General features: G+C 39.1%; 1 protein-coding gene and 1 long non-coding RNA gene across 6 annotated transcripts in view; one reads left to right on the forward strand and one right to left on the reverse strand.

Moving 5' to 3' along the window:
- The window catches only part of LOC139773725 (uncharacterized), a 224,215-nt gene extending 216,410 nt beyond the window's left edge, over positions 1–7,805 (reverse strand). The window contains exon 1 of the long non-coding RNA XR_011718410.1: positions 6,640–7,805. This is a non-coding gene — a long non-coding RNA (uncharacterized lncRNA). The remainder of the gene's footprint in view (positions 1–6,639) is intronic.
- Positions 1–25,865, forward strand: part of Hr4 (Hormone receptor 4) — a 68,371-nt gene extending 42,506 nt beyond the window's left edge. For 2 of the 5 annotated variants that reach the window (XM_071708404.1, XM_071708402.1), the window contains 9 exons: positions 1,225–2,262; positions 2,788–3,361; positions 9,483–9,693; positions 9,875–10,249; positions 16,041–16,175; positions 16,507–16,770; positions 17,191–17,383; positions 17,818–17,945; positions 18,278–25,865. In XM_071708404.1, coding sequence (XP_071564505.1) covers positions 1,225–2,262; positions 2,788–3,361; positions 9,483–9,693; positions 9,875–10,249; positions 16,041–16,175; positions 16,507–16,770; positions 17,191–17,383; positions 17,818–17,945; positions 18,278–18,358 — 2,999 coding nt within the window. In that variant the 3' untranslated portion in view covers positions 18,359–25,865. The remainder of the gene's footprint in view (positions 1–1,224; positions 2,263–2,787; positions 3,362–9,482; positions 9,694–9,874; positions 10,250–16,040; positions 16,176–16,506; positions 16,771–17,190; positions 17,384–17,817; positions 17,946–18,277) is intronic. The other 3 variants (XM_071708405.1, XM_071708403.1, XM_071708407.1) reach the window with 2 other exon arrangements.
- Positions 25,866–26,082: the final 217 nt, after the last annotated feature.

The following is a 26,082-nucleotide window of genomic DNA, read 5'->3' on the forward strand; positions in this document are numbered from 1 at the left end:
GCTGTGACGATTTTTTATTAAATTATTTTAGGTTTGTTCGCGTCGCATGCCCCACCATGCTCCTACTCACTCCAACGCACTCCAAAAACTCATTTGCTCCAATCGCCACCTTTTACCCGTGATCCAAGTGCTCTCTGGTGTATATTGGAGTATGCGACGCGAACAAACCTTTTGTAAATGAAACGGCGATTCTAATTATTTAGTTTTTCTGCTGTTTAATCTTTCATATATGAATTGCAGATGATGATATGTACTGTCATCATGCACGGAAAAAAAAGATTAGCTACTATAGCTAAAATAGTCGTAATATATGGATAACTAACATTTTTTGCAACGAGTTACATTTTTTGCAGCGAGAACAAAAGGTTTTGCTACTATTGCTAAACTATAGCTCTTGCTGCAAAAAATATTAGTTATCCATATTTTACGACTAAATTTTTTTCCGTGTGTGAGTAAACTGCACCATAAAACAATATGTATATTAACTCCTTCTTTAATTTCTTTCTCGCAATTTTTTTTGTCTCTTCCAATTATAAAAAGATTATACAGATTTATAATATCCCAAAATAATCCTGAATTCAAATGATTAATCCTAGAATTTGAGAACAAGATTCAGATTGAGAAACATGGTGTTTTTAAAATCGTAATTTGAATTTGTAAACATTTAAAGCATAAATATAGTATTGATATCACCTAATTTTTCAAAATTTGTATATTCATATTGACAGACTTGGATTCTCGAGTTAATAACGAATAACTACATCGCATATTAAATTTACTCGTCAACTCGAAATGACAACGGAATGATGAACGTGTCAGTCTGGAATACCAAATAGCAAGGAAGACGTCACATCATAGGGGAACGCAACACGTTACGCTCCATCACAGCTCATTATCTCACCTTCACCCTCCGATATCGGCTCGCGCCGCCAATTAGTCGCGTATATCGACTGGTGCCGATCGGGCGTTCAACGTCATTAATTTGCTCCAATTCCCCGATGCCGATTTCCCTTATCCCGCTCCCATTCCTACATTCAATTAATCAATTACACCGTCAGATGTAACGCGCGCGCGTTAAGTAACGATTCCGCACACTCCCGCGTTACCGTACTTGAGCATATCTTCGAGGATAAAGAAAAAGGGGAAAAAAAGGGAACCGTCCCGCCGCGTTACAGACTCTCCGCAGTCCGAGTATAAACGTGAGACCAACGCCTTATTTCTCAGACTCCCCGGTATCCCTCGGATCAGCAGGCTCGCCGCAGGGGAACCCGACGACGGACGCACCTTCACCCATAAACTTTCCTGCTCCAGGGGAGAGCATGGCCGACACCTCAACCCTGTCGCCGGAGACGAACATGCCGAGCTCGCCGGGCTGCCAGATCAGAGTGTCGAACGAGTACCTGCTGGGCAGTCCGAGTCCAGGGCCACCGCGCGGAGGGGACTCTCTTCGTGGTGCCGGCAGCGGTGATGGCGGAGGTGGGAGAGGAAGCGGCCAAGAGGGTCGCGATGCGGGGTGCTCTGATCGCGCGTCGCCCGACTCGGTCTTCCCGGATGCCGTTCCGATGGTGAGCTTCAGGGTCGCCGATGAGCAGCAACAGCATCATCAGCAATCGCAGCAGCAGCACCACCACCACCAACAACAACAGCAACGCTCCGCCACCCCCGTGCCGATCAAATCGTCGCCGTACTCCCCGGTCCAGGTCTCGTCGACTCCGATTGCCCAGGAGGCCTCCTCGAGGAGTGACAGCCCGGATCTGAAGGGCGACCTATCGTCCGTCCAGACCAAGGAAGAGTCCGACAATTCGGTCTTCGACGGAGGTGGAGGCGGCGGTGGTGGTGGTGGCGGTGGCAGTGGAGGTGTCAGCGGTCGTTCGGAAGCCTCCAACCAACCTAGTCACCGGAATAGCCCATCATCTCAATTCAACTTGGGCCAGAACGTCAGTCCCGGCGCGGTTGGTTCGGCCGGACCGCACGGATCTGTGCAACAGCAGCAACAATCGCCACCAGCGCCGCCGAGGTCGCGCGCGCCCTCAGTACCACCGCACCTGCTAGCGGCTCATCATCATCAATTTTGGTCGCAGAATACTACTAGCGTACAGGGATTCGCTACGCAGAGGCTACTCAACGGTGTCATCAGCAGCGCCGTCAACTACGGCGGGCAGAATGTCACGACCGTCTCCACCTCCGGAGGTGGTACCGCCAGCTCTAGCGGTACCAATTCCAGTTGCGTCACTACCGGCGCTATCACCACGGCAATCTCGTGTAAGTTTTGTGACTATCGTATTACATTTTTTACTAAATCGAATACTCATATTAATCAATAATTTATCCTTTCATATCTAATCGTTAACCATTTTCAATTCCTCATTATATACCTATCATGATGAGGTGTTACTCATATAAAATTACTGAACATAATTCTTGAAAATCATACAATAAAATTTATAACAAAAGTATTCTTCACCTCGGGAAGAGGATCTAACACAAATTTCCTCCCCTATTCATCGTTTAGATCCATAAAATTGGAAATTGTCACATCTTAGTGTCAGTTATAAAAATCGCATAAGATATCCGTAAAATTTTAAAACCGCTCATAATTCTGACAGAAAATACTATTCTCATTCGCTTTCTTACTCTATGATTGTATATATGATCACGTGACAAGTATGGAATTCGTGGAAGAGCAAAAGGGGTGCAAGGGGAAATGCTAAGGACACGAAAATTTAATTATACATATGTATGTATAAATAGATTATATAGAGCATTCGTCGCGATGATTTATTTCAGGCGAAAGTATGAAACCACCGGCGCAGAGAGCAGCGCCGGCACCACCGCGGCCCCCGCCCACGGTGTTAATGGGCGAGATCGGCGGTGTCCGTACGATGATATGGTCGGCACCACCGTTGGACCCGGTACCGCCACCGGCGGCATCCTGGTCGGCGACAGCGGCGGCGGCCGCCTCGTGCTCCTCGTCGGAGGAGTCGGCCGCCCAGCTGTTGCTGAACCTCGGCCAGGAATCCAGGGGTAAACCACCCTCGTCCTCCTCCGCGGTCTCGTACTCGTCCGCCGCCGGGCCGCCGCTCAACATGGAAAGGCTGTGGGCCGGCGATCTGACGCAGCTGCCGGCGGCGCAACAAATGCAGGCGCTGAATCTCACGGCATCCGGTTCCGCCGCGCAGCCGTGGGTCAGCAACGGCGGTACCGTTGTCAAATCCGAAACGGCCTCGCAGTCCATATCGGTGGCACCGCCTGCACCCCCCTTGCCGCCTCAGGAGCACGAGGAGGACGAAACGCCTATGATATGCATGATCTGTGAGGACAAGGCGACCGGCTTGCATTACGGCATCATCACGTGCGAAGGGTGAGTGTCCCTAACCATGCTTACGAGATTGTAGTTAACCCTTTCGCGCGATACGAACCACGGCATATCAGTGTTATCTTCACGTACACGAACTATTGTTCGCAGATCTCATCGCGTGTATTTTGACGTATCGTTCCTTTGACGTCTTCTTTTATATTTTTATTTTAACTTTGCTAAATTATTTTCTCAACTTTGTTTTACTCAACATACATTTTGCGTATTCAGAATATTTAAGATATATATAAACATTCCCCACGACTAATCAAGGTTAATTAGAGTAAATATAGGAAGAGTTTACATATTCTCTTGAAAATATGATAGAAGTGACAATTTTGTCAATAATATTTAATAAATTATTTTGGATATTTTAAGTTTTCTAAGCTATAATAATTTCTCTTATGTTCTTACCAATAGAAATTTATGCAAAATATCTCGTAATTATTTGCACAAGTTGCACGTGTGGTGGAAGACATCTTAGATTAAATTCGCAAATTAATAGCAACTCATGCGAATTCAAGGAAAGGAGAATAGTGGTACTCCATTTACTACAAATACCGGTACACTTTGTTCATGATAATTCCACCCTCGTAATGATGCACTCGCGCATAGAACGCGATTGAGTTGCACTAATGAGAGATCGGTTAACTAGGATAGGAACTTATACTGTTTGTAGTCTTTTGGCTGATACGTAATAGCAATTCGAAAATCGACCGATATTCGCTTAATTAGAATTAATTATATCGAAGCTACCTGCGCAATGTAGGAAACGTGCGGTTGGTTGATCGCAAACATGTGAATGTAACATGCCGCAACCTTCGACCTTTACCAGCGTTCGAGGAAGCGCATCTAATTGCATTTCGCAGACAAGAAATGTCAAGTTTTGAGTAAACTAGTCCTAGACCTAGATACTATCAATCTGTTTACTCGGGAAAGCTCGCACGTAGGAGACGAGGATTTGTTTCTTTAATCTATCGTTACTATTTATCTTCTTGAAGTTTAATTTTACCCCCGATTTTACCCATTTCGAACCTTAAATCACTCGGAGAGGACGCAAGTCGAGAAGCATTTTTTTTCATCGACAAAACCCTTAAACACAAGTGCAATAATGTTTTCTAATATACGACTTATATATTTTATAATTTTATTATTCCATTTGCAAAGTTTTGGAATTATTAATATACTTCAAAATTAATTAATTAAATTAATTTAAGCACGAAAAAAACAAAATGTTATGTAAACAATTGAATATAATTTTTCGAATATACCTCAAATAAATTTTTACAAATTAAAAGGAATACTTGAAGTATTATTTATACTTCGTTCGTAACAGAAATAGTATATTGTGCACCAAGGGGCGAAAGTAGCGTTTTGCCCCGAGGTGCACACGATATTTTTCACAATACCTTTACGGAAAGTTCGACTTCCATGCCTAGAGAGAGGCGAGAGTGGTCAATTTCAAGCCAGGGCTTACTTTCCTCCTTAGGGCGGAAAGTGATTACTTTCCGCACTGAGAAAAAGGATTTGCTGTATTAGCAAATATTTGTCATTATAGTGACAACAAACATTTTGATTTGCTGCGGGTAGCGAACTTTTTGCTATTGCAACAAAAGGTTGCTACCCGCAGCAAATCAAAACGTTTGTTGTCACTAATTTCTCTCAGTGCGCCCGCTAAACAGGGAGGAAAGTGGTTACTTTCCGCCCGCTATGCCGCCCTGGCGTGAAATTGGCCGCTTTCGCCCCTCTCTACAGGCATAGAAATGGAAAGTCGAACTTTCCGTGAAGGTGTTGTGAAAAAAATTTTATTGATTTATTCATAATTTGAAAAATTTATTCTTATACTGTACGATACTTTCTTTTCTTATTTCGCAAAATATTGACATTGACGAATATGTATTTGTACATTTCACGCTTTACATGTTACATCCTTTATCTGGGGGACGTTTGGTTTCGCTTTTATCAATCACAATGAACGTTTAAATTTACTGACTATTACCGAAACAAGATGGCCCATCGAGGTATATTAGTTTTTTGAGATCATTCATAATTTGTAACTTAAACGAGATTAAAAATTAATCGGCAATCCCATAATTTTCTCGCCCCGTCCTCATAGCATAGCAATATCTACGCGAGACGAGGGAATACTTGTTGCGTCTACTCGGATGACTTCTTGAACAACACTTTTGATTAGTCCGCGAAATTACCACGGAGCATCGTTACTTCCTCGCTCGTCCTTGTCCAACTTTGCCGTCTCGAACGAGCAAGGGGATTAGACGAGAAAAGTCTGCGACAAGTTTTTTTTTTCTCGTACCCACGGCACTCGTAATTCTGTGCAGATGAATCCTTGATTCGACCTCACTATTTTCGCTGTCTAGAGGCGCTTGTTAAGATAAATAATGTGATCCACAACAATAGCTCTCTTCCATAAAGAAAACCGACGAAAGATCACAGAAATAGATTTCATGTTTAAAAAAGAAATATAAAGGTAGATAATCAGCATTTTCAGATTTTTTAATACTCCAGACTTGCCTATTTCTTATTTTCTTAGAATTTCAATAATTTTATAGATTATATCATTCTTATTCGATGTTTCTGCTTTTATATAATTTATTTATTTCTCCCGTTTTTAATTGTAATTTGTTAAATTATTGAATATTTATCCGAATGTACTGTTCTTTTTATAAGTTATCGATTTATATCGAGTTCCTAACAAATCGTGTGAGTCATATGTAAATCTATTTTAACGTAAAGATATTCGTATGTATTTGTATAAATTAAATTTGTATAATTATGCATATATAAACATACGCGCAATATATCACATCCTATCATTTAAAAATCTAAGATTTGAGCCAAAAGCAAATTATTTGTTATCGATGCCATCGATGGTAAGCAATATAAAAATGGGATAAGAAAAAGAATGAAAAATTTATCAAACATAAGATAACAGATAAGAAATCTGATATTCACGAATCAAAAAAAAATCTGATTATATCAATTTTTTAAATCACATCTCGTCGAATATTTTAAACGGCTCACATTTTGTGGAAGTTACAAAAATTATAATGATAAATTTTTATTATTTTTCTTGCATTCAGAAAATAATCCCGAACTTCGTTTGTCACATTTAACATTTTTAATACATTTCACGTAAAATTTAACGAATGGCTTTTATATTAGCTGTGCGGATTAACTGTTTTTTTAGATTTAGATCATCTCTATCGTTCTGCGTTTCAATTTCACGTGATAAACCAAGAAATTAAGAAAGTATTCAAACTCACCGAGCGTTGCAGCATCAGTCATCTCTCTCGATTAATCGGTTAACGGCAAGCCTTCGCTCCTCGGTGTCCGACGTTCCTCGATGCCTTTCTTGACGTGATTGTCAACGATATTTTTGTATGCGTTTTGATAACACTCGCGCCGTTCGGATTACACTCAGCGAATATACGCAAAAATGTGACGCATCGTTATTAGACGACACTATTATCGACGGCGATCAATATCGATTTCGAATATTAAACGACGTGTGAAACAACCTAACCTAACCGCGATTAAGCATCATTAATGAGGAGCTGAAGGCACCTATTATCCCTCATCCGAGGGAAACCTCCAAAAAAAAAAAAAAAAAAAAGCATCATTAATTAACACTCAACGATCGCCCGGCAAATCAACTCCGGCACTCCCGATTGCACTGGCCCGAGAACTCGAAACGCACACACTCGCGACAAACTCCTCCGACGATCCAACGGGAAGAGGTCGGTACCGGTCGTACGACTGAGAAACGCGTTCCGCGTTCGCGGCACAAAACGATCGTCCGCACTCCGCAGATGCGTACTCCGATACTCCGAATTCGATTTGTGCGTGACTCTCGACAGTTTCGACCGCGTGAAGTTACGTATCGAGGATCGACCGGATCGACGCCGACGCCGCGGCCGCCGCGCTATCAATCATGGCGGACGCGCTAGTGTCCTGGCGTTACCACTGTGGCGTTACGCGAAGCGAGATTATCTTGTCTCGATTGATCCGCCACGGCGCGGCGGCGGCCCCCTTGATGCAGCTCTCGATGCCGATTCGGATACAGGATGCGGGATGGCATTCACGACACTCATCGGACAAGCGACTGCTGGTGAGATATCCGCGAGACTCGCGTATATCAGAAACTATAGATCCTTCCGATCGAAGGATCGACGCCATCGCCGTCGCCGTCACCGTGTCGCCGTCGCGGAACGCGAAGGGACGAACGTCGCAATTATCGGTCGACGTATCATCGCTGGCCGAATTAACGCGCCGCGCCGGAACGATCGCCCGTCGCTAAGTTCGACACTCTCGGAGCAAACTCGGACGCGGAACTCGCCCGGAGCGAGAAGACGTGGAAACGCGCGGAGCAGTCACGGAATCGGTTACGTTAACGTAGCGGCGACGCGCGACGCGAACTGACCGATCACCGACGGCCGCGTCACCTGACTCGCGTCACCGCGGTCAAATACTCGCAGCTAACTTCGCGCGTTTACGCGGCGTCAAAAAATTCCTTGATTGAAATTCCTCAACGATTTATTAAAATATTAATAGAAATATTAATCAATTAAGATGATTATGTTGAAATAAAATACTAAATTAGTTGATTTTTTCTCATTTAGTCCGACTTTTCGAATAACTCGCGGCGTTCCAATATCGATGATGGAAAGTCAATAAACTGTCTTAATGCAGCACATTTTCCATATAAGAAACTGTTTTCTTATCGTATAAATATATGCGAAAAGGGAACTTACGTTGCCTACTACGCTTTATTTATTTGCGAATAAACATAAAAATCAGTGTCTTGCCTGGATCCAATATTCAAATGAATTCAGTGAGAATATATCGGTATTAACGCTCATTCAAGAGTTGTTTTCCGTTCAATTTGCATTTTTATTTGTCGTTTTATTTATCGCACGGATATTATGATTGAGCGAAAAATAAAATGTTTTATCATACACCGTAATCTTCAAAGAAATGTAAATCTATGTTATGAACGATTGTTGTGACAAGTCAAAATATATATTATTAAAATCTGTCTGAAAGATAAACATGTTATAAAATAATTGCTTAAAAAACAAATTTAATTTTGTAATAGTCTTTAATCATTCGTTTATCAATATATCTGTCCTACTACTTGAATCGCTTAGTGTTAAAGATACGATCTATGCTAAAATGTGAACGATGATCATGATTCTGATAAATCAACTCTACGATGTTATCGCAGTGTATTACATATGCATCAGAATAAATTACTTCATATTTTAATAAAACGTAATTTTTCTTAAATTTAAGTTTTCTATAGTATATATAATTTTAAGTTTTTTAAGTTATCAAGAAATTAAACAGTCTATTTTCCTAAAAATCAGATAGCTTTTCTTCTCGCTTTTCTTTATAAACCACACCAAAACATATTCAATTTTGCAGATATTTTAACATAGATTGTTATATACTACAAATACAGAATATAGATACATTCATAAATGGAATAAATGGAATCAACAAAATAGAGAAAAAAATAACAAATCTCCGTTCAGTCGTGCTTTCCCGATATTGAGCTAGTTTATACTGCGCGTTTAGACCTTTAGACAGCACGACAGCACTATATACTCTATATTCGACCCATACATATGATACGTCTAACGTCGCAACAGTGTAAAGCTGCATAATCTGTGTAAACTTCTTTAAACGACTCACCCTAGCTTGAGTCAAGTTTCTTTTTCGCATTTCCTGATCTAACTTATTGTTAGGTTGCACGATGTAACGCGTGTAAACGCAGGTAGCCACATTGCCTAAAGTGCGTAAAGTGCACCAGTATATATTTTCATCTTATTCAACATATGACGTTTACTTACACGAGAACTAAGTTTTTTACCGATGCGACTTACATTCGTTTCAAAAGCATAGGTCCACAGGATATAAACGTTTCGTTGGAGGCCTACTTCAGGTCAAGATATAAGTCAGCGAAAAAAACTGGATATAAATGGAGTGATTTCTTTCTATTATTTACTTTAATATACTTTATGAGGATTTCTCCCCTGACTATAAATTCATAAGTTAATCTGTTAATCGATTGCAAGTTACAAGAGTTCGATTGATTTACTCGCAGATGTAAAGGCTTCTTCAAGAGGACCGTGCAAAATAGACGGGTGTACACGTGCGTGGCGGAGGGAGGCTGCGAGATTACGAAGGCGCAGAGGAACAGGTGTCAGTACTGCCGGTTCAAGAAGTGCATCGAACAGGGTATGGTCCTGCAGGCGGTTCGGGAAGACCGGATGCCTGGAGGGAGGAATTCTGGTGCAGTGTACAACCTTTACAAGGTATTCATCGAACTAAAATTTCAACAATAAAATTATTATTATTAATTTATACTATAATTTACGTTATAATTTATGCGATAAACTGCTAGACCGATATCGCTCGAATATATTCGCGCGAGTCAAGTTGAAGAAGAGCCAAATTAATTGACTGATCAAATCAACTGCAATTGATTGTTGAAAGAGATCGCTTGTTGATCGGCCGCAGGTGAAGTACAAGAAACACAAGAAGAGCAACAAGGCGGGCGGTGTCGGCGGCATGGGTGGCGGCGGTAACGTCGGTGGTGTGAACGGCTCGGGGACCCTCGGGGGTACCAAGGGTGCTATGGGCACGACGATGATGGACAAGCACATGGCCGCGGCTGCAGCCGCCCATCATAGCCAGCAGCAGCAGCAGCAGCACGCCCAACTGGCCGGTAGTTTCCTCCATCATCACAAACTCTCGTCGGGCGATCCACTCAACTCGCCGCCCACCCCCAGCCACCCAAACCACCCCGCGCATTCAGGTCATCTCGTCAACGGGACTATCCTGAAGACGGCGCTCACCAATCCCTCCGAAGTGAGTGTATTTTCTTTGTCTTAAGTAAATGAATTTTTAATGTCTCTTGAAGTGGTACCGCATTTTTAATTGTTCAAAGCAAGAGAAGAATTAAGTTACACAAATATGTCAAATGTGCGCTCGATCTTTCTTTTATGAAAAAATGTTAAAAAATCTTTTTAATACTTAACATTAAATGTATTCTATGTTATTATAAAATTTAAAATCAAAGTTTTAAAAAAATCCATTTGGTTTTTAAATATAAAGACTTAAAAAAATTTTTTTAATCGTGTTTATATTCTGTTAAAGATTATATTCCGTTAATATTTTGTGAAAGATCGCTTATTCCTAATCACTTGCCTCAATTAAGAATCAATAGACTTAAGATTGAGCGAAATCTATAAATAGACTCTATCATCACAACTAAAATCACGAATGTCCGTAGTTCTTCATATAGGTTTTTAAAAACGTTATACTCTATAATATATATCTGAATAAAAATTCGTTCGGCCAATGCATTCACTTCGAACGATTTATCGCTAACTATCATCCAGGTTGAATCGTGCGAACCCACCTCCTCGACGCGAGAGATTTCGTCAAAGTAGATAGCGCGATTCATCCCGCCTACTTCCGCGTGTCTCGCGAAATGGAATCGTCAGAGAACTAGTCTCATTACGAGACAGAGTGCGTCGCCGCGCGCCCGTTACAGCTTTTACTCATTTCACCCTTAATTATTCGAGCGTTACGCAAGGCAAATGTCGTCAGCGACGTAATGTAGATTAATCTCGGCTGCGAGATTTATGTATATTACTCGGCGGTGATGTGCGTGAGATATCCGCGGAAACTTTCTAAAAGTCCGTCCGATCGAATCGCGCGATTATGCGACCTGAAAGTTCGCCGTTAATCCGTATGAGAGTCAGGAGGATTTTACATTGTTTATTCTTGCTCTCGCGCGATCGACGAGATCGCATACAGATACAGATCAGATCAACGTTCGCGTGCGTCTTCGATCGAACGATCGCGGTTTGCTTGCAATTTACGTGATTTATACCGACGCTCCGGTTAGAAATCGAGTGTGGGTCAACAAAAGTTGACTCCTCGGCCGCCGACAGGGGAATCCGATGCTCTGGGATGAGAATGTCCCGCAGGCATCTTCGCTTTCACTTTCGAAGCAGCTGCCGTGGCGACGCAAGATCGCAAAATCTTCGCGGACGACGATTCTTCGTTCCGGCGATCCAATAACGTGTTACATCTCCTGCACGCTCATTTATATTGTTTGATCGATTTATTTTTTATTAGTTAGAAAAAGTCTTTTATGCATACCATATCTCTTTCATAATTTCTTAATTTAGCATTAAATATGACCATGCTAAATTAATAACTTAGTAACTTCCACTTGGACTCAAGTTACGAATAAATTTCTTTACTCATTGGTAGTGTTAGTTTGTGCATATTTTTAGATTGTTCTATTAGCTATAAATTAAGTATATATAAAACAAGTGTGTTATATGTGTACGCGTTTGATCGATACTTGCGATCCGCATTCAATATATACCAATATCCTTATCTGGAAAAATAGAGATCGAACCACTTCGATGAATTTAGAATTCCATCATTCATATCTACAAATCTATGATAACGAGGAACCTGTTACGCTCGCAAAGGAATCTTGGATCAATCATCGCGAAACATAATACACTTTGTTGTTGACGTACACTTTCGAAAACAAAGTAATGCTAGATTGTATGCGATACTTGCTAATTAAACAACCGTACTGGTCATATCGCTACCCTTCAGTAACGAACTATAAAGTAAGCAATTAACGTCATAGAGATATTATTTATAAATCAACACGGTAACTTCTATAAGAAAGAAAAAAAGATTTAATGTAGCTGAGAGGAAATTTCAAGATATCAAACGTCTCTCTATTTAGAATTAGGTTATTAATTTAGAATTATAGCTATGATATCTGATTTTTAAAAATTCAATTGATCTCTGAGAAAATAAATTCAATGTTCACGTATTAGTCATTACTTTTACTTTTTTGATGCGAGTCGTCGAGTAAAGTGGAACTACACGCGGAGGCAAATAGCAAATTCGGCGTGCGTCGATCGGTTTTCTTCGCACCGATCCTGGAATGAATAAACTCGCAATTTCACTTTCTTACGACTCGGCTTGCGCAAGCCTCAAGGTTTCCCACATTACGAAAGCCGATAGGGACGATAGATAGAACGAGCATATTCGCAAGAATCGACCGATCGTCGTCGCACTCTTTGTTTTCATCTACGCTCCTTGTATAATACGAGATACTTATATAACTTGCAAAATTATATGTCTTTGCAAAGCAATGTTTTCCGAGATGCTATGTAATTTTGCACAAACGACATAAGCAAATTTTTCATGACGACCACTCGGTTAAGAATGTTATATAATAAAAAATTATTTGCTGAAATCATTTTATAATGCCGTTTATATATAAACTAGAAAAGTATATGCGAGTATTGTTTGGACATGCGGCATGAGGCGCGCAGTGAAGCCTCGACAGTGAAGCCCTATGCACAATGAAAACCATAGGCAACAGGAACAGGTAACAGGAATAGAATTTCCGACGCGTTGGATTTCTATTCTCTATTGCCTGTACCTGACCAATCACAATTAAGGCCCTTGCACAATGCCAGGCAACAGGCAATAGGAACAGAGAATAGGAACAGAATTTATCCGACGCGTTGGATTTCTATTCTCTATTGCCTGTACTGACCAATCATTAAAATCTCGGACACAATGAGAATAAGGAACAAGGAATTAAACATAGAGAGAATGCCGTGTCTTGAAAAAAGAGAGAAGCTGTGTCTTGAAAAAAGATGCGACTACTATGTTTAATTCCTTGTTCCTTATGCCTCTCATTGTGTCTGAGCCCTAAAAGCGCCATATAAAATCAAATTACTGTGATTGCCTGTTCCTGTTGCCTATGGTTTTCATTGTGCATAGGGCTTCGTCGTGTCGTGTCTTGTGTCTACACATGGCTAGAGCTCGGGCGTAATCTCGGTTATCATTATATCGCATATATCAGTCGTATATCAGTAAGAATAAAGTGCGTCTTTATAGTTACGGGCTCGTGTCATAATTGTCACCCAAGTACCCAACAGCTACGGGTTTTGAACCTTTCCATTCTCGACGTGCGCAACGTAGTACAAAAAAATCCATCGACAATCATGGCGACGTCCTAGATTAAAGCTCTCACGGCCACGATCAACAGTTTACTTCAGCTTAAAGTGCAGGAACTGCGAGAACGCTCTCAGGACGTAAACCCGAGCCCAACAGCTACGTCAACCGATGTGTACATCCAACTAAGTACTCGCATTGAAAAAATATGTCTTTGCTTCCGGAGACGAAACGAGACCTTTTTCGAAATGGCTATTACGCAATGAATATACTCTCTCGTCACAGAGACAGAGACTCTCCCCGCAGAAATGCGCACTCGTTTACTTCTGGACAAACTAGGTCAAATAGAATTTGACAGACTGGATCACGTCGCACCAGCGGACCCGACCAAAATGAAACAGGCAGAGCTTATCGCCATTTCGAAGAATCTTTTTCACGACAAGACATCTCTTACGCGTCGTCGCATCGAAATCTTAAACTACAGATATAATAAAACAGTTCCGATAGTTGAACATATCGATCGAATAAATCGCTTCGCGTCAGATTTTGAGCTAACTAAACTCACAGACGATAATCTCAGAGTTTTACTACTTCTCCAATCACTCTGTTTCTCCCGTGAAGATGATGATCTCTGAAGAAGATGGTTTTACGTGAAGTCGAGAAGAATGAAGATGCTACCCTTAGAAACATCGCCACCGAACTTGAGACTCACATAAACCTATCCACGAATATGAAAACGCTTGAAGATCCAACTAACACTTTTGCTTCGATTACACATTCAGTAATCGCTCTTCTCAGGATCGACATGTGTCCCAACAGGTATAATTTTAAAAATAAATTCACTTTTAATAAATTTAATTCTTTTCATGTTGCATATATTAAAAATGCGATCCGACTTTCTCAAGGGAGGATCAACGGGAGTAATGGAAAAATATGCGTGTTACGTCCGATCAGATGAGCAAACGAGGGAACTGCCGCGATCGTTCAAATAGCCCGGTAGAGGCCATTGCCAAAAGTGAAACCGATGCCGCTAAAACCGGATAAATATTGACTGCGGCTGTGCTCCATTAAAGAGGTCACTTTCGAGCCGCGGCCGAGTCATCGTACGTGAGATGCGCAGCGAAACCACATGATCGAAATGAATTTCATATAAGATAAGAAAAAGCCGCAAAGTCGACGGAATCATTTTCTTTAAGAAAAGGAATATTCAGCGTATTTAGTCGCGAAAGTAACGTAAATAAATTACTTGATCGTTTGCTTAATTCCAATTGAGTCGTGAAGATTGACGTTTATCTTCATCAGAAGACACTCTGCTATATAAACTCTTTTTGAAAGTGCAGATTTTACTTAAATTTATATCTATGAATATTCTATAAATATATATGCTTTTAAAGAGAATTACTCATTTTAATACTTAATATTTATTTAATTCTAATAAATATCTTAGAGATTTCTAGGACAGAATATAAGCGGTATTATAAGATATAACTTTATAAAAATTGAAATTATAAGATATATACATGAAACATTTTAATATAATCCATTAAACATAGATATGTATGCCAATATTTCTCACACGCGTATTACTTTGTTACAATTTCGCTAATGATTACTAAAAAAAATCATTAAAAACAAATAAAGTGTCACTCATGCATAATATATTCCTGCATACATTTCGTCGCATATATTACAGTTGAGCTACAATCTATATCAATGAGCCTTACTGGTATCTACTGGATATTGAAACAGTGTCGGATATCCTTTTACCATAACGAAGTATCGTCAATCGTCGTTCGTCATCGTCGCTGCGTGGAAACGTCGGCGTCGTGGCGAACGACAACACACCGACGACGCAGGCAGGGACAATAGAAAATCAGCGGCAACCGGTGCCAAGGACGGGCAGTTCTCCGGCGGTTTCGTAACTCGTGAAAGTCTGCACGGGGGACAGTGACCTCACCCTCCCTCTCCCTCTCGCGCGCTTCCTCTCCTCCGACACCTCCTGTATATCTCCTCCCTTGTCTCCCCCGCGAAACTCTCCCGTCCCTTCCTCATGTTGAGCGCCTTCAACCGCAAAACGCGTCCCACGTCCCACGGTTCTCCGCGAGATAGTCGCTTATGCATGGACCTTATCCGACAAAGCGACCAGCTTTCCCCGAAGTCAGACGGAAACCAACTTGGTGGCAGTTGGTGGGCCCTTTCTTTTTCCTTTTCTCTTTCTCTTTCTGTCGCGCTCGCGTGCGCTCTGTGCCCGACCCCGAGGAAATGTTTCGAGGTCCGAAAGGTCAGTGAAAGGCTGAATCTACCGGTTGGATGCGCGGCCACCGAACTCGGATTGCGCGCACAACGAGAGGAAATGCCGGCGGAATCGTAATTAACGCGCGGATCTCCTCAGAATAACTTTTCCGCATTGTGAAAAAGTTTCAAGGCCGCGTAAACGAGATTGAAATCCCGGCGCGAAATAATATAACTGATAAAAATTGATCCAGATAGCACAGCAAACGATATAATATATACAACATCTGAGAGAACTACTAGCTTTAATCAACAATTTAGATGCATAAAATGCAATTTTAAAAATGCAAATAATGCATTATCTTGACTTAAAAGAATCACGTAGATAGATTTTATGTATTAATGATGTGTGTTTAAGGTGGTGCATTTACGACAAAGGCTAGACAATGCAGTAAGCAGTTCGAGGGATCGAGTATTTCCTCTGGACGCAACCTTACACATGATTCAAACCCTTATAGACTGCGACGAGTTCCAAGATATCGCCACATTGAGGGTATGTAAATGCCATATGTCTTTTTACGGTAAAACATACATAATTGTTTAATTTCAAGGTAATAGCACATATTAATATAATTTTCCCACAAAAGAATGTATATTTTTCGAATGTGCAATATGCAAGCTCAATTAACAAAAATGATTTAATTGGTTCAACGTTTATTTCCATAAACAACCATAAGTACTTAATCGGTGAATAATTTATTTCTCTAAACTGATCCGTTTGATTCAAATATTATTTAATTAAAAAATTTAATGGTAGTTGATTCCCACACAATCCTATCGCGCTCCAAGATTTGTATACGAACCATTGGCATTACACTTTACAGAACTTGGACGAGCTGCTGGACCATAATTCAGACTTAAGTGACAAGCTGTGTCAGATAGGAGACAGCATAGTGTACAAGTTGGTGCAGTGGACCAAAAGGTTACCGTTTTACCTTGAGCTGCCGGTCGAAGTTCACACGAGGCTGCTCACCCACAAGTGGCATGAACTTCTTGTGCTGACTACATCTGCCTATCAAGCGATGCATGGTCAGCACAGGTTAACGAATGTCGCTACTGATGGGACGGGTGCAGACTTTATGCAAGAAGTAATTACGTTTTACAATAATTTATAAACGTACACATCACGTAATACTACAGAATTTTTTTCCCTACAATGCTACCCGACACCTGTCTTGTAGAAGTTATAACAATAATTTTATCACCTTTTTTCAATTTCGTTAATTCTCAAAAAAGAATTTAAGGATTCTGTAAAAGAACCTATTATTTTTATTATTTTTACATGGATATTTTGTTAAATAATGCAATCTATACAACATGACGATAAAATATTCTTTAGTATCGTCATCTGCATAACATAATTTTTAATGTAATTAGTAATGGTATTATTATTAATATTTATTAATATTATCTTTAGATATCTTTCTAATAATATATGTTTTTAAAATTTATATATACAACGAATATGTTTATGGACCCATTCTAACAAACAATCTTCACAACTATAGGTAACGAACAACATGTATACGTTGCAAAGGTGCCTAACCAGCATGATGGGTCGGCCGATAACCATGGACCAATTGCGGCAAGATGTAGGGCTCATGGTGGAAAAAATCACGTATGTCACGCTAATGTTCAGGCGGGTGAGGCTACGAATGGAGGAATATGTCTGTCTAAAAGTAATCACTATGCTCTCACAAGGTAAGTTATTTTTACTGAATCTGCCGTTCCGCATCTCTGTCATTATCGCGTCGAGTTCCTCAGTATTACGTGATATACGAGAGATATGTAATAATATAAACTTATCTTCTTCCCCAACGCTGCAATTGGAGACACGAAATGTAAGTTCGAGATACTTTCTAAAGACGTTCGTGCACGCATGCACATTTTCCCACGAGTAGGCTCTAACGTAGACTTTTTTTATTTAAAAGGATTTTAATTAAACGTTTCTTTCATGGATTCTCGTCATCCAATATATAGTTAAAACCCAACTTTGTTACTATTGTTAAAGGAATTAGAAAGCAAGTCAGAATATATAGAACATTCCATCAGTTGCAATTATAAAGAATCGACACCCTCGAATTTCTGGAATGTATCAAACACACGTTTCAACTGATCTCGCTTGTCTTTCTTAGCACGAGGAAGTACTTTGGAATTAGAACAGATACAAGAACGGTACATGAGCTGTCTGCGAAGTTTTGTCGAGCACAGCGCTCCTCAGCAGCCAAGTCGATTTCATGATCTTCTTGTCAGGTTGCCCGAAGTAAGTCCAAAGAAAAAAAGTAAATATGCCGAATGCGAGAAACGTCTTCAAAGCGAATAGATTAAAATATTTATGATTAATACGTAACTGCAATTATTGAACATTCGATCGAATCTGAATTCAGACCAAGCGATCGAACGCGAATAAACAATTTGCTTCAATGATGTAAATTCGTATTTATTCGCTTGGTCTAGATTTGGTTTAAAAAGCATTTATTATTTTCCAGTTAAAACTAGTAATTTTGATTCGAATTGTTTTCGCTCCGCGCAGAATACAACAATTATTAAATGGCTCCGTTTAAGTAGAGAATCCGTTTGCTTGTTGAATTACAGGTACAATCGGCGGCGACTTTACTACTCGAGAGTAAAATGTTCTACGTTCCTTTCCTATTGAACTCAGCAATTCAAAGATAGTAAATAAACAAAGTGACGATAAACGAAGCTGAATACCTATATACATACTATACATACGTTATAAATATATACACAGAAAAAAGTAAAAGAACCGAACAAACCGGCAAGCAACAAATGAACAGAAAAATAGAAAGAGTCCAGTGAGAGAGAAAAAGAGACGACTCAAACCGAATGGGGAAAGGCTTTGTTTGCGTATGTATAATAAATATATAAAAGTATATATATAAATATATATATATACATATAAATACTATAAATAATATAAATGTGTGTGTTCGTTGCGTTGTACAAACGAAGGAGGACGGAGAGGAGGAATCGTTCGAGCGAAAAGAAACGAAAAGAACACAAGTGGACGATAGAAAGTAACCACGTCAGGACAGCAACATAGGAAGATAGAAAACAGAGAAGGAGGAACGATTTTAAATAAAATATTAAAGAAAGAGTATATATATAATATATATTATATATACTATAATATATATTACATATATACCCATATATAAAAGTTAGAGGAGCGAGAGAGAGCGAGAGTGAGTGAGGGAGAGAAAGGGAGGGAGAGAAAGAAAGCGCGCCACCTCGAGATGGACAATCAATCGAGGTGGGAACTGAACTTTTTTATCGAAACTAAAAGACTATAATAATATATTTCTGTACGCAAACACGTACCGCGCAACTACGTCATTGTGTGTTCACATTGCATAATCCGATCGATAAAATAAGACTCTCGTTACGTACCGCTCACCGTAGGCCACCTACTACTATTACTACTACTACTACTACTACTACTGCTACTGCTACTATTACCGCCACTTTCTACTACTACCGCTCTCGAAGCTAAGAAGAAAGAAAAAAAGATGTAAAACAGCAGCAGACACCACGAAACGACTGACTGAAGGATCAATAGTCCAGATCGATCGACCGACCGATGATCGACGATGGGTTTCTCGTCACCTCGTAGCTCAACATGGTATCATCACAAGCTACGATTAAATTTTATCAACACGCGTCCATATACACGCACGCGCGCGCGCGCCCGTTTATACATATATATCTTTTAAATACCTGCCACAAACTTCGCCGCGACGTACCGACACGTGATCTTCTCCTCGCGATTAGGTGTTCGCAACCACGTGCGAAACGCTAACGACGTACGTAAAGAGTGTGATACTATCGTAGTTACTGGCACTCTTCTCTCGCGCTACCACTGGTATTATACCCGCACACCATCGGCAGGGGTACGTTACAAGCCCTCGGGATATCGATCACGTAAAATTCTATCCGCCAGAAAGAGTGGAAAGGTGAAAAGTGCAGACTTTCACCTCGAATCTGTCGAAACAACGAGATTCGATTGGACAAGATCCGCGTGAAATTCGAGGCTGAAGAAACGAAAGGTGGCGAGGTTCGCTGATCGATGTCCGGATAACGTGGCCGCGAGAAGGGGAGTCGCGAGGAAACGAAACTGTACGTAAGAACTTCGGTGTTTCACGTTCGTATCTCACCATATGCATTCGGATGCGAGTATTTGCTACGTACGTATATTTCACGACGGTCAACATCGAGTCTTCGTCATCATTGTCGTCGTCGTCGTCGTCGTCGCTGCCCCCGCCGTCGTCATCATTGTCGCCATTCAACACTCCGCAAGCAACGGTCCAAGCGTGCAAAAGACTCTTACTCTATTATAATGCCGTTCATTAAATTCATTTATGCCTTCGACGCGACTTTTACCGCGCAAACACACGTATCAATCATCAGTCGTAGGATTTCTCGCTCACATCGCGTGTTCTTCGGACGATCCGCGACCTTCCATTTGTAACTTTTGAAGATCATTTACGCCAACTTTCTACTTATTTTAATGTACTAGCTGTAAAATAGAGTGGTTTTCACAAAGACGACTGAAGCTTTTAATTAAGGCTCATGAGAACAAAATCTATAAATCCATGAAAAAGTTTCGTTATTATTAACAAATGAAATTATAATTTTAAAAAAGTGAAAAAACGTGAGAATTATTAATCGAGTTATACAGATGTTTAGAGTCTCTATTTTGTTAGTAATAAAAATTTTAATGTTGTATAAATGGAATAATTTTATCGTTGTATAAATGGAATTTTTTAATTATTTGTTGGTTGAATTCTAGTCGATTTACATAGTAATTCTTTTTATTATTACTTACAAAAATTTTAGCATACGGAGTAGTGGCCTGCCTTATAGAAGTAATGAGCAGAATTAATGTTAAAAATATTACAGACGTATAATGTATATAATACTTTTGCAAAAACGGACTTTTGGTATAAGATATTATAGGATAAATTTTTAGATTGTTTTGATAATTTTTTATATGAGATTTTATATTGCTTTTATATTCGCTGATGAGTTTTCTATTTTAACTTTTAATATATGAGACATATATGGCATTTCTCCTTCGCATTTTTATTAGATTATTACTATAAATATATACAATGTCAAAGTAAGAAATGGAAAATCGTATCGTCCGATGCACACGCGTCGTTTGTTTCTCCGATAATCGCGACTAAAATACGAAGAGCGGAGAGTTCTCTCATGTTATTCCTCGCTGGAGCGATATTTTCATAGTATTACGACGAAAAGGAAATAAGCGGAACGTGTATATATAAAAAAAACGAAACGCTGCATTAGTACTCGTATCCTAGTGTCGCGAGGGAGTTTCGCGAAACACATTCAGAGTTACTGTTCAAACAATTATACATCAGTTGTATAAAAAAATCGTTCCTTGCCTTTCCCTTTTTTTTACCAAATAAGATAAATACGTACGTATCACGTGTGTGCTCACGTGGACCGATTGTGACAATCGACCTCGCGAAACTAGGATACCAGTCGCTCCTAGCTCAATTATTTGTGAGAAATTGCAGAAAGAGTAAAGAAAATCGGCGGTTGACGCCAGTCGAAATGTTGTTCGTGTCTTGGAAGATATTGCTCCTTGTATACGCATGTAATGTATTATTCCGCGCACGTTCTGCTGACGTGATTGTTTCATCTTGCCTCTCCATAGAAGATATCGTAAACACGCTCTAATCGCCTGACAAGCTCGTGGCCACGGATGACGATTTAGAAGGTGCAATCTTCATTCTCTAAGAAGTTAAAGTTTTCATGCATTTTCTTCTTGACTTCCTTGCAATCCTATACAAACCTCGCACAAAGAAATATTCCTTAAAACCGATTTCCTGGATTGATTAATTTATTTCTAATTGTTGTCTAGACTTTTTTTTAAAGCTGAAGCCTAAAACTGAGTAACAATTGAAGCATAATTATAAATAACGATGAAGAAATCAATCTAAATCGAGCTGATAACTAAAATTTAATATCTGAGATACTTCTTTCTATAATCATGACTTAGAAACTGTAGTTGACTCATTGATTAGAATATACAGTGTGATATAAGTTTACGATTGTCGCTAAATCTATATTTGAATTGTCTTCAGAATTAACATCAATATATATATCTTTAGAAGCAATGTTGACATGCAAATATACAGTTAGTGGTAATCATGCTTTAAAATATTAATGACATTACGTTCATTTGCATTAAGAATAAAGCGACTTCGCAGTTCTTGTTTCGTAATCACTTTTATAACGGACATTAATTGTGATAATCGATATTATATTTTTTTCCCCATCTTCCTATTCCTTCAATCGCACCCGTGGCCGCGGGCCGCACGTTCCAGAACTCAACACGAACTACAACACAGACCTTGGGCCTATTCGCCTAGGGATACTTGTCCATACTATAAGACTTAACTAAACGATGAGATACTTTATACAGTAAACGTTGTACATTATTTGACGTTAAGGAACGTTAGGTGTAACGGTTCCTGTATTCCCCGGACATCGTGGTACGCTTGTCTCTCTGTATTCAATTGGACAATCGCGTGCGCGTGATAAGCTTCGCTAAAATTCATCTTGCGACCGTTGGGACAAGACGGAACATCTCGCTTATGATCGATTCGCTCGACATATCGGTTAGCTTCATCTGATTGAAGAATCGGGCATTACAGGATGAGCACTGCCGCTCTAATCGATACTTTATCTTTCTTCGGAAGTGAATTTGCATAGATTTCCAATTTCGTAGCAGTAACAAAAAGTAGATCTAGCTTTTTTGTAGCTACATTTACTTTTTACATTTTAAAGGAAGTTACATGTGCATTCAAGTTTTGGAGAAAGAAATAAGAAAATTGCATGTATAGAATATAAAAAATGCAACTAAAAAGATCAATATAAGGATATTCTGTACTTTGTTAACGACATTCAGTAGTATCTTCATTATTAGAAAACGTCTAATGGGTCAATAGCAACCAGTTGATGCGACACTACATATTTTTCGATTACCCGAAATATGTATAATTATATAAACTCGCTGCTATAATTATCCATATTTTTTGATAATTTAAGATACATATCATTAACAAAGTATAGAATTGATTTAACATATTTTCTTTTCTATTGGCAAACTTATCGTCGAGCTAGCCTTTTACAATATGAACGTAAAGATATACATATGAAAGCAATATATTACTTGCTTTACCTTTTGTCTCATTTTCTATTTTTTTCGATTTTTATTGTCTCTCCTCTTATTATCATTAGCTCATAAAATCGTTGAATACTTCTTGTCAATTTTTTGTTCGTACCGTTTAATTTATTGTTAGTATATTGTATACGTATAGGTATATGAGTGGCAGAGTATCGTCGTCGATCGCAAGAAAAAAGAATTTCGAATTCTAAAGGTTCAATTTCTTGTAGATTTTATACATGTATATAATCTACATATATAAATATACATATAATATACCTACATATAATAAAATATACATATAATAAAATATGTATAATATAATATTTATATATTATATGTATGTATATTATATATTTTTTACAAGATTTCCATGGATTGGTGCTGCTCCTTTTGTTCGCGAATTCTCTGAGTTTGGCAGAATCTATTTTTCTACATTTTTTAATTATTTTCTTTAATAATTAATTTTATTCAATAATTTCGGCGAAACAATCACATAAAGATGAAATAAGTAAAACGAGCTTATTTAATTCTCAGATAATTTTAATTATAAAAATATTATATAATTCGGAAAATTTAGCCCTGAAAATATTTAATTAAAATGAAATATTTGCGAGTAAAAAAGTTTGAAAATGTATATGTATAAGAGATAGAATTTCAAAAAGGTATTTCTTTGAAAGGATCAAGTATCAGAGAATCGGGGACAAAAGAAGCGACGACCGTTCCAGGAGACATACTGTATCTATATTTTATTTTAAAAAAGTGTGCAACACAGCATCGATGTCTGGGAGTACAGCAGCTGCTTACGGGAGAGCTAAAGCGTTGGATCAGCAAGACTTAGGGCATTATACTACAAAGAGTATTATCATGCCCAACCCTTTAATATTTAAGTGCGAGTGAGAGTCTATCGAGCAAAAGAAAGATAAGAAAAAAAAGAGAAATCTAACGAAAAAAGAAAAAAAATGTGAGGGAAAAAACGCGAAAAACCAGTGCGCGCCTCTCGTTTGTGGGTTCAACTTTGTGTACATATTGTACGAAAGATTTAATAATATAAATATGTTGAAAGTACTAGTCCTGTCTTTGTATAATTCCGTGTTGAATACTTGTGCTCGCGACAGCCGCAAGCGGCGCCGCCATGGATGCTCCCGCGAGGATCACGGGGTAGCGAACGAAAACGTGTGTGCGCAACAATTTCTCTCGCATTTCTTGATCCATTTTTATCTCGCATTTGCTAGTAATATAGGAAACAAATTTAGCACGCGCATTTTAAATAGCGAACGTCTCAACGACGAGAATGTGTGCATTACTCAACGCTAAAAGTATAACTTCACAATAGCGTACTTCTAAGGCCACTCGTACTAAAAATTCTTTGGACGACGTATAATAAATCTCCGGAAAATATTGTCTTTTTCAATCGATTTACTTCATAGCCGAAAACTATACGATGTCGCGAATTCACTCTCATTGACAAATCTGTCGCTGTTTAATGTAGATCACGTCAGTCCTGGTGCTACACGATTCTAGTGCCTTCCTGCATTTTTAATTAACTTGCCGACGCTCAAGTTCTTGCAACCATCGTAAATATAATTTTATTCGATAGTTATATATTTATTTACGTAATTTTGTTTTTTTAATTCTTTCCCCTCTTTTCGTATGGAAAATGTACATGTTGCACACGTATCTTCTTTCGCTTCCTCTTGACCGGAATAAAGAAATCGGCGCGCGGCGCCCCTTGCTGCGATTACATCGAAAGAGAGGCACGAGAAGAAATACAAACGTTTAACCCAGAAACGACGGTAGGGAAGGAAAGCACGAAACGCCGGATTGATGAGAGAGAGAGAGAGAGAGAGAAAAAAAGTATGTGCGTATGTGTGAATGAGAGAGAAAGAGAGATACTTTTTCAATGAGTGAGTCAAAAGTTACCATATTTCTACCTACGTTTAGGAAGAAGTACGTTTTTATTATCTCGTTTATCTTCGATTATATTCCTTTTGTAATTGAGATTTCGGCGCCATTGCGTGAATCGCCGTTCTGCCGGAAACCGAGTATCGCCCTTCGCGATGTCGACGTCCATTATATAAATTTTCTCGATATATCGTGCGCCTCGCTGTTGAGACATTTTTTTCTGTGACGCAGCGAGAAACGCGTTGATAAAAGTCAATTACGTTATGCGTTATATTCGTTTAAAAAATTGTGAATGAATTGTTAATGTCCCGTCTCTGCTTTAAACGAAATATCATGCAAGTCTGTCTTGTTAGGGCTGCGTTCGGAAACGTCACCCGAGTGCACACGAGTATACTCCCTTCTCTTTCTATCTCAGCGAGTTAGAAGGAGAAGGGAGTATACCCGTGTGTACCCGGGTGACGTTTCCGAACGCAGCCCTGAACGAGCACCTCGCAATGTTTTATATGTATATTTAATCGACTTTTTAATACGCGATACGAGTAATTAAAAGACTGATGAAGATCGCTGATTTCGATACATTGATAAAACTGTGTTACTCGACGAAATTAGGATCAGTTAATTATAATATCAATCAATTTCGACACGACTTTCTTCTCTTTTGAATTCGACGTCGGTTTCTTTGTCGCATGAAAAAATTTCGTGCATATCAACAACGAAAGTCAGTCATTGCATTTGTTGCTGTTCGAGTTTAACTACGAGATTGTGATTTCTAAATGATCTAGAATATAATACGAGTTATAAGTCACAGTATGTAAAGTTAACATACTGTAGTTCATAAAGTTGGTTCGAAAATTATCGTGGACAGTTAGATGCGCGTGTGTAACTGAAAGAGGAATTTATAATTTCACCAGAGCCAACAAATACATCATTTATCATAATTCGGTAGTTTTAATCGAGAGCTTTCGGTTTCGGGCAAAGCAGGCCGAATTTCACGCATGGCGCGTGAGCCCCCCTGTATTTTTATGAATAAATAAGATATTTAAAGAAAAAAAAAGAAGTAAATCTGAAGTCTGTTTGGAGATGCCTTTCATAGGGATTATAAATGTAGATAATATATTATACATATTGAACATAAATACACTATATTATTATATATAAATATATATATATATATATAAATAGTAAGGAGTAAATAGAATTATTATATATATATATGATGAAAATAATATTATTACGAGTAAATAAACTGATTAAAGATTAATAAAAAAAAACTCATGCG

The sequence above is a fragment of the Temnothorax nylanderi genome, unplaced genomic scaffold, assembly GCF_030848795.1.
Source record: "Temnothorax nylanderi isolate EJ_2023f unplaced genomic scaffold, tnyl_v1.0 TNYL_tig0067_pilon, whole genome shotgun sequence".
Taxonomy (NCBI): domain Eukaryota; kingdom Metazoa; phylum Arthropoda; class Insecta; order Hymenoptera; family Formicidae; genus Temnothorax; species Temnothorax nylanderi.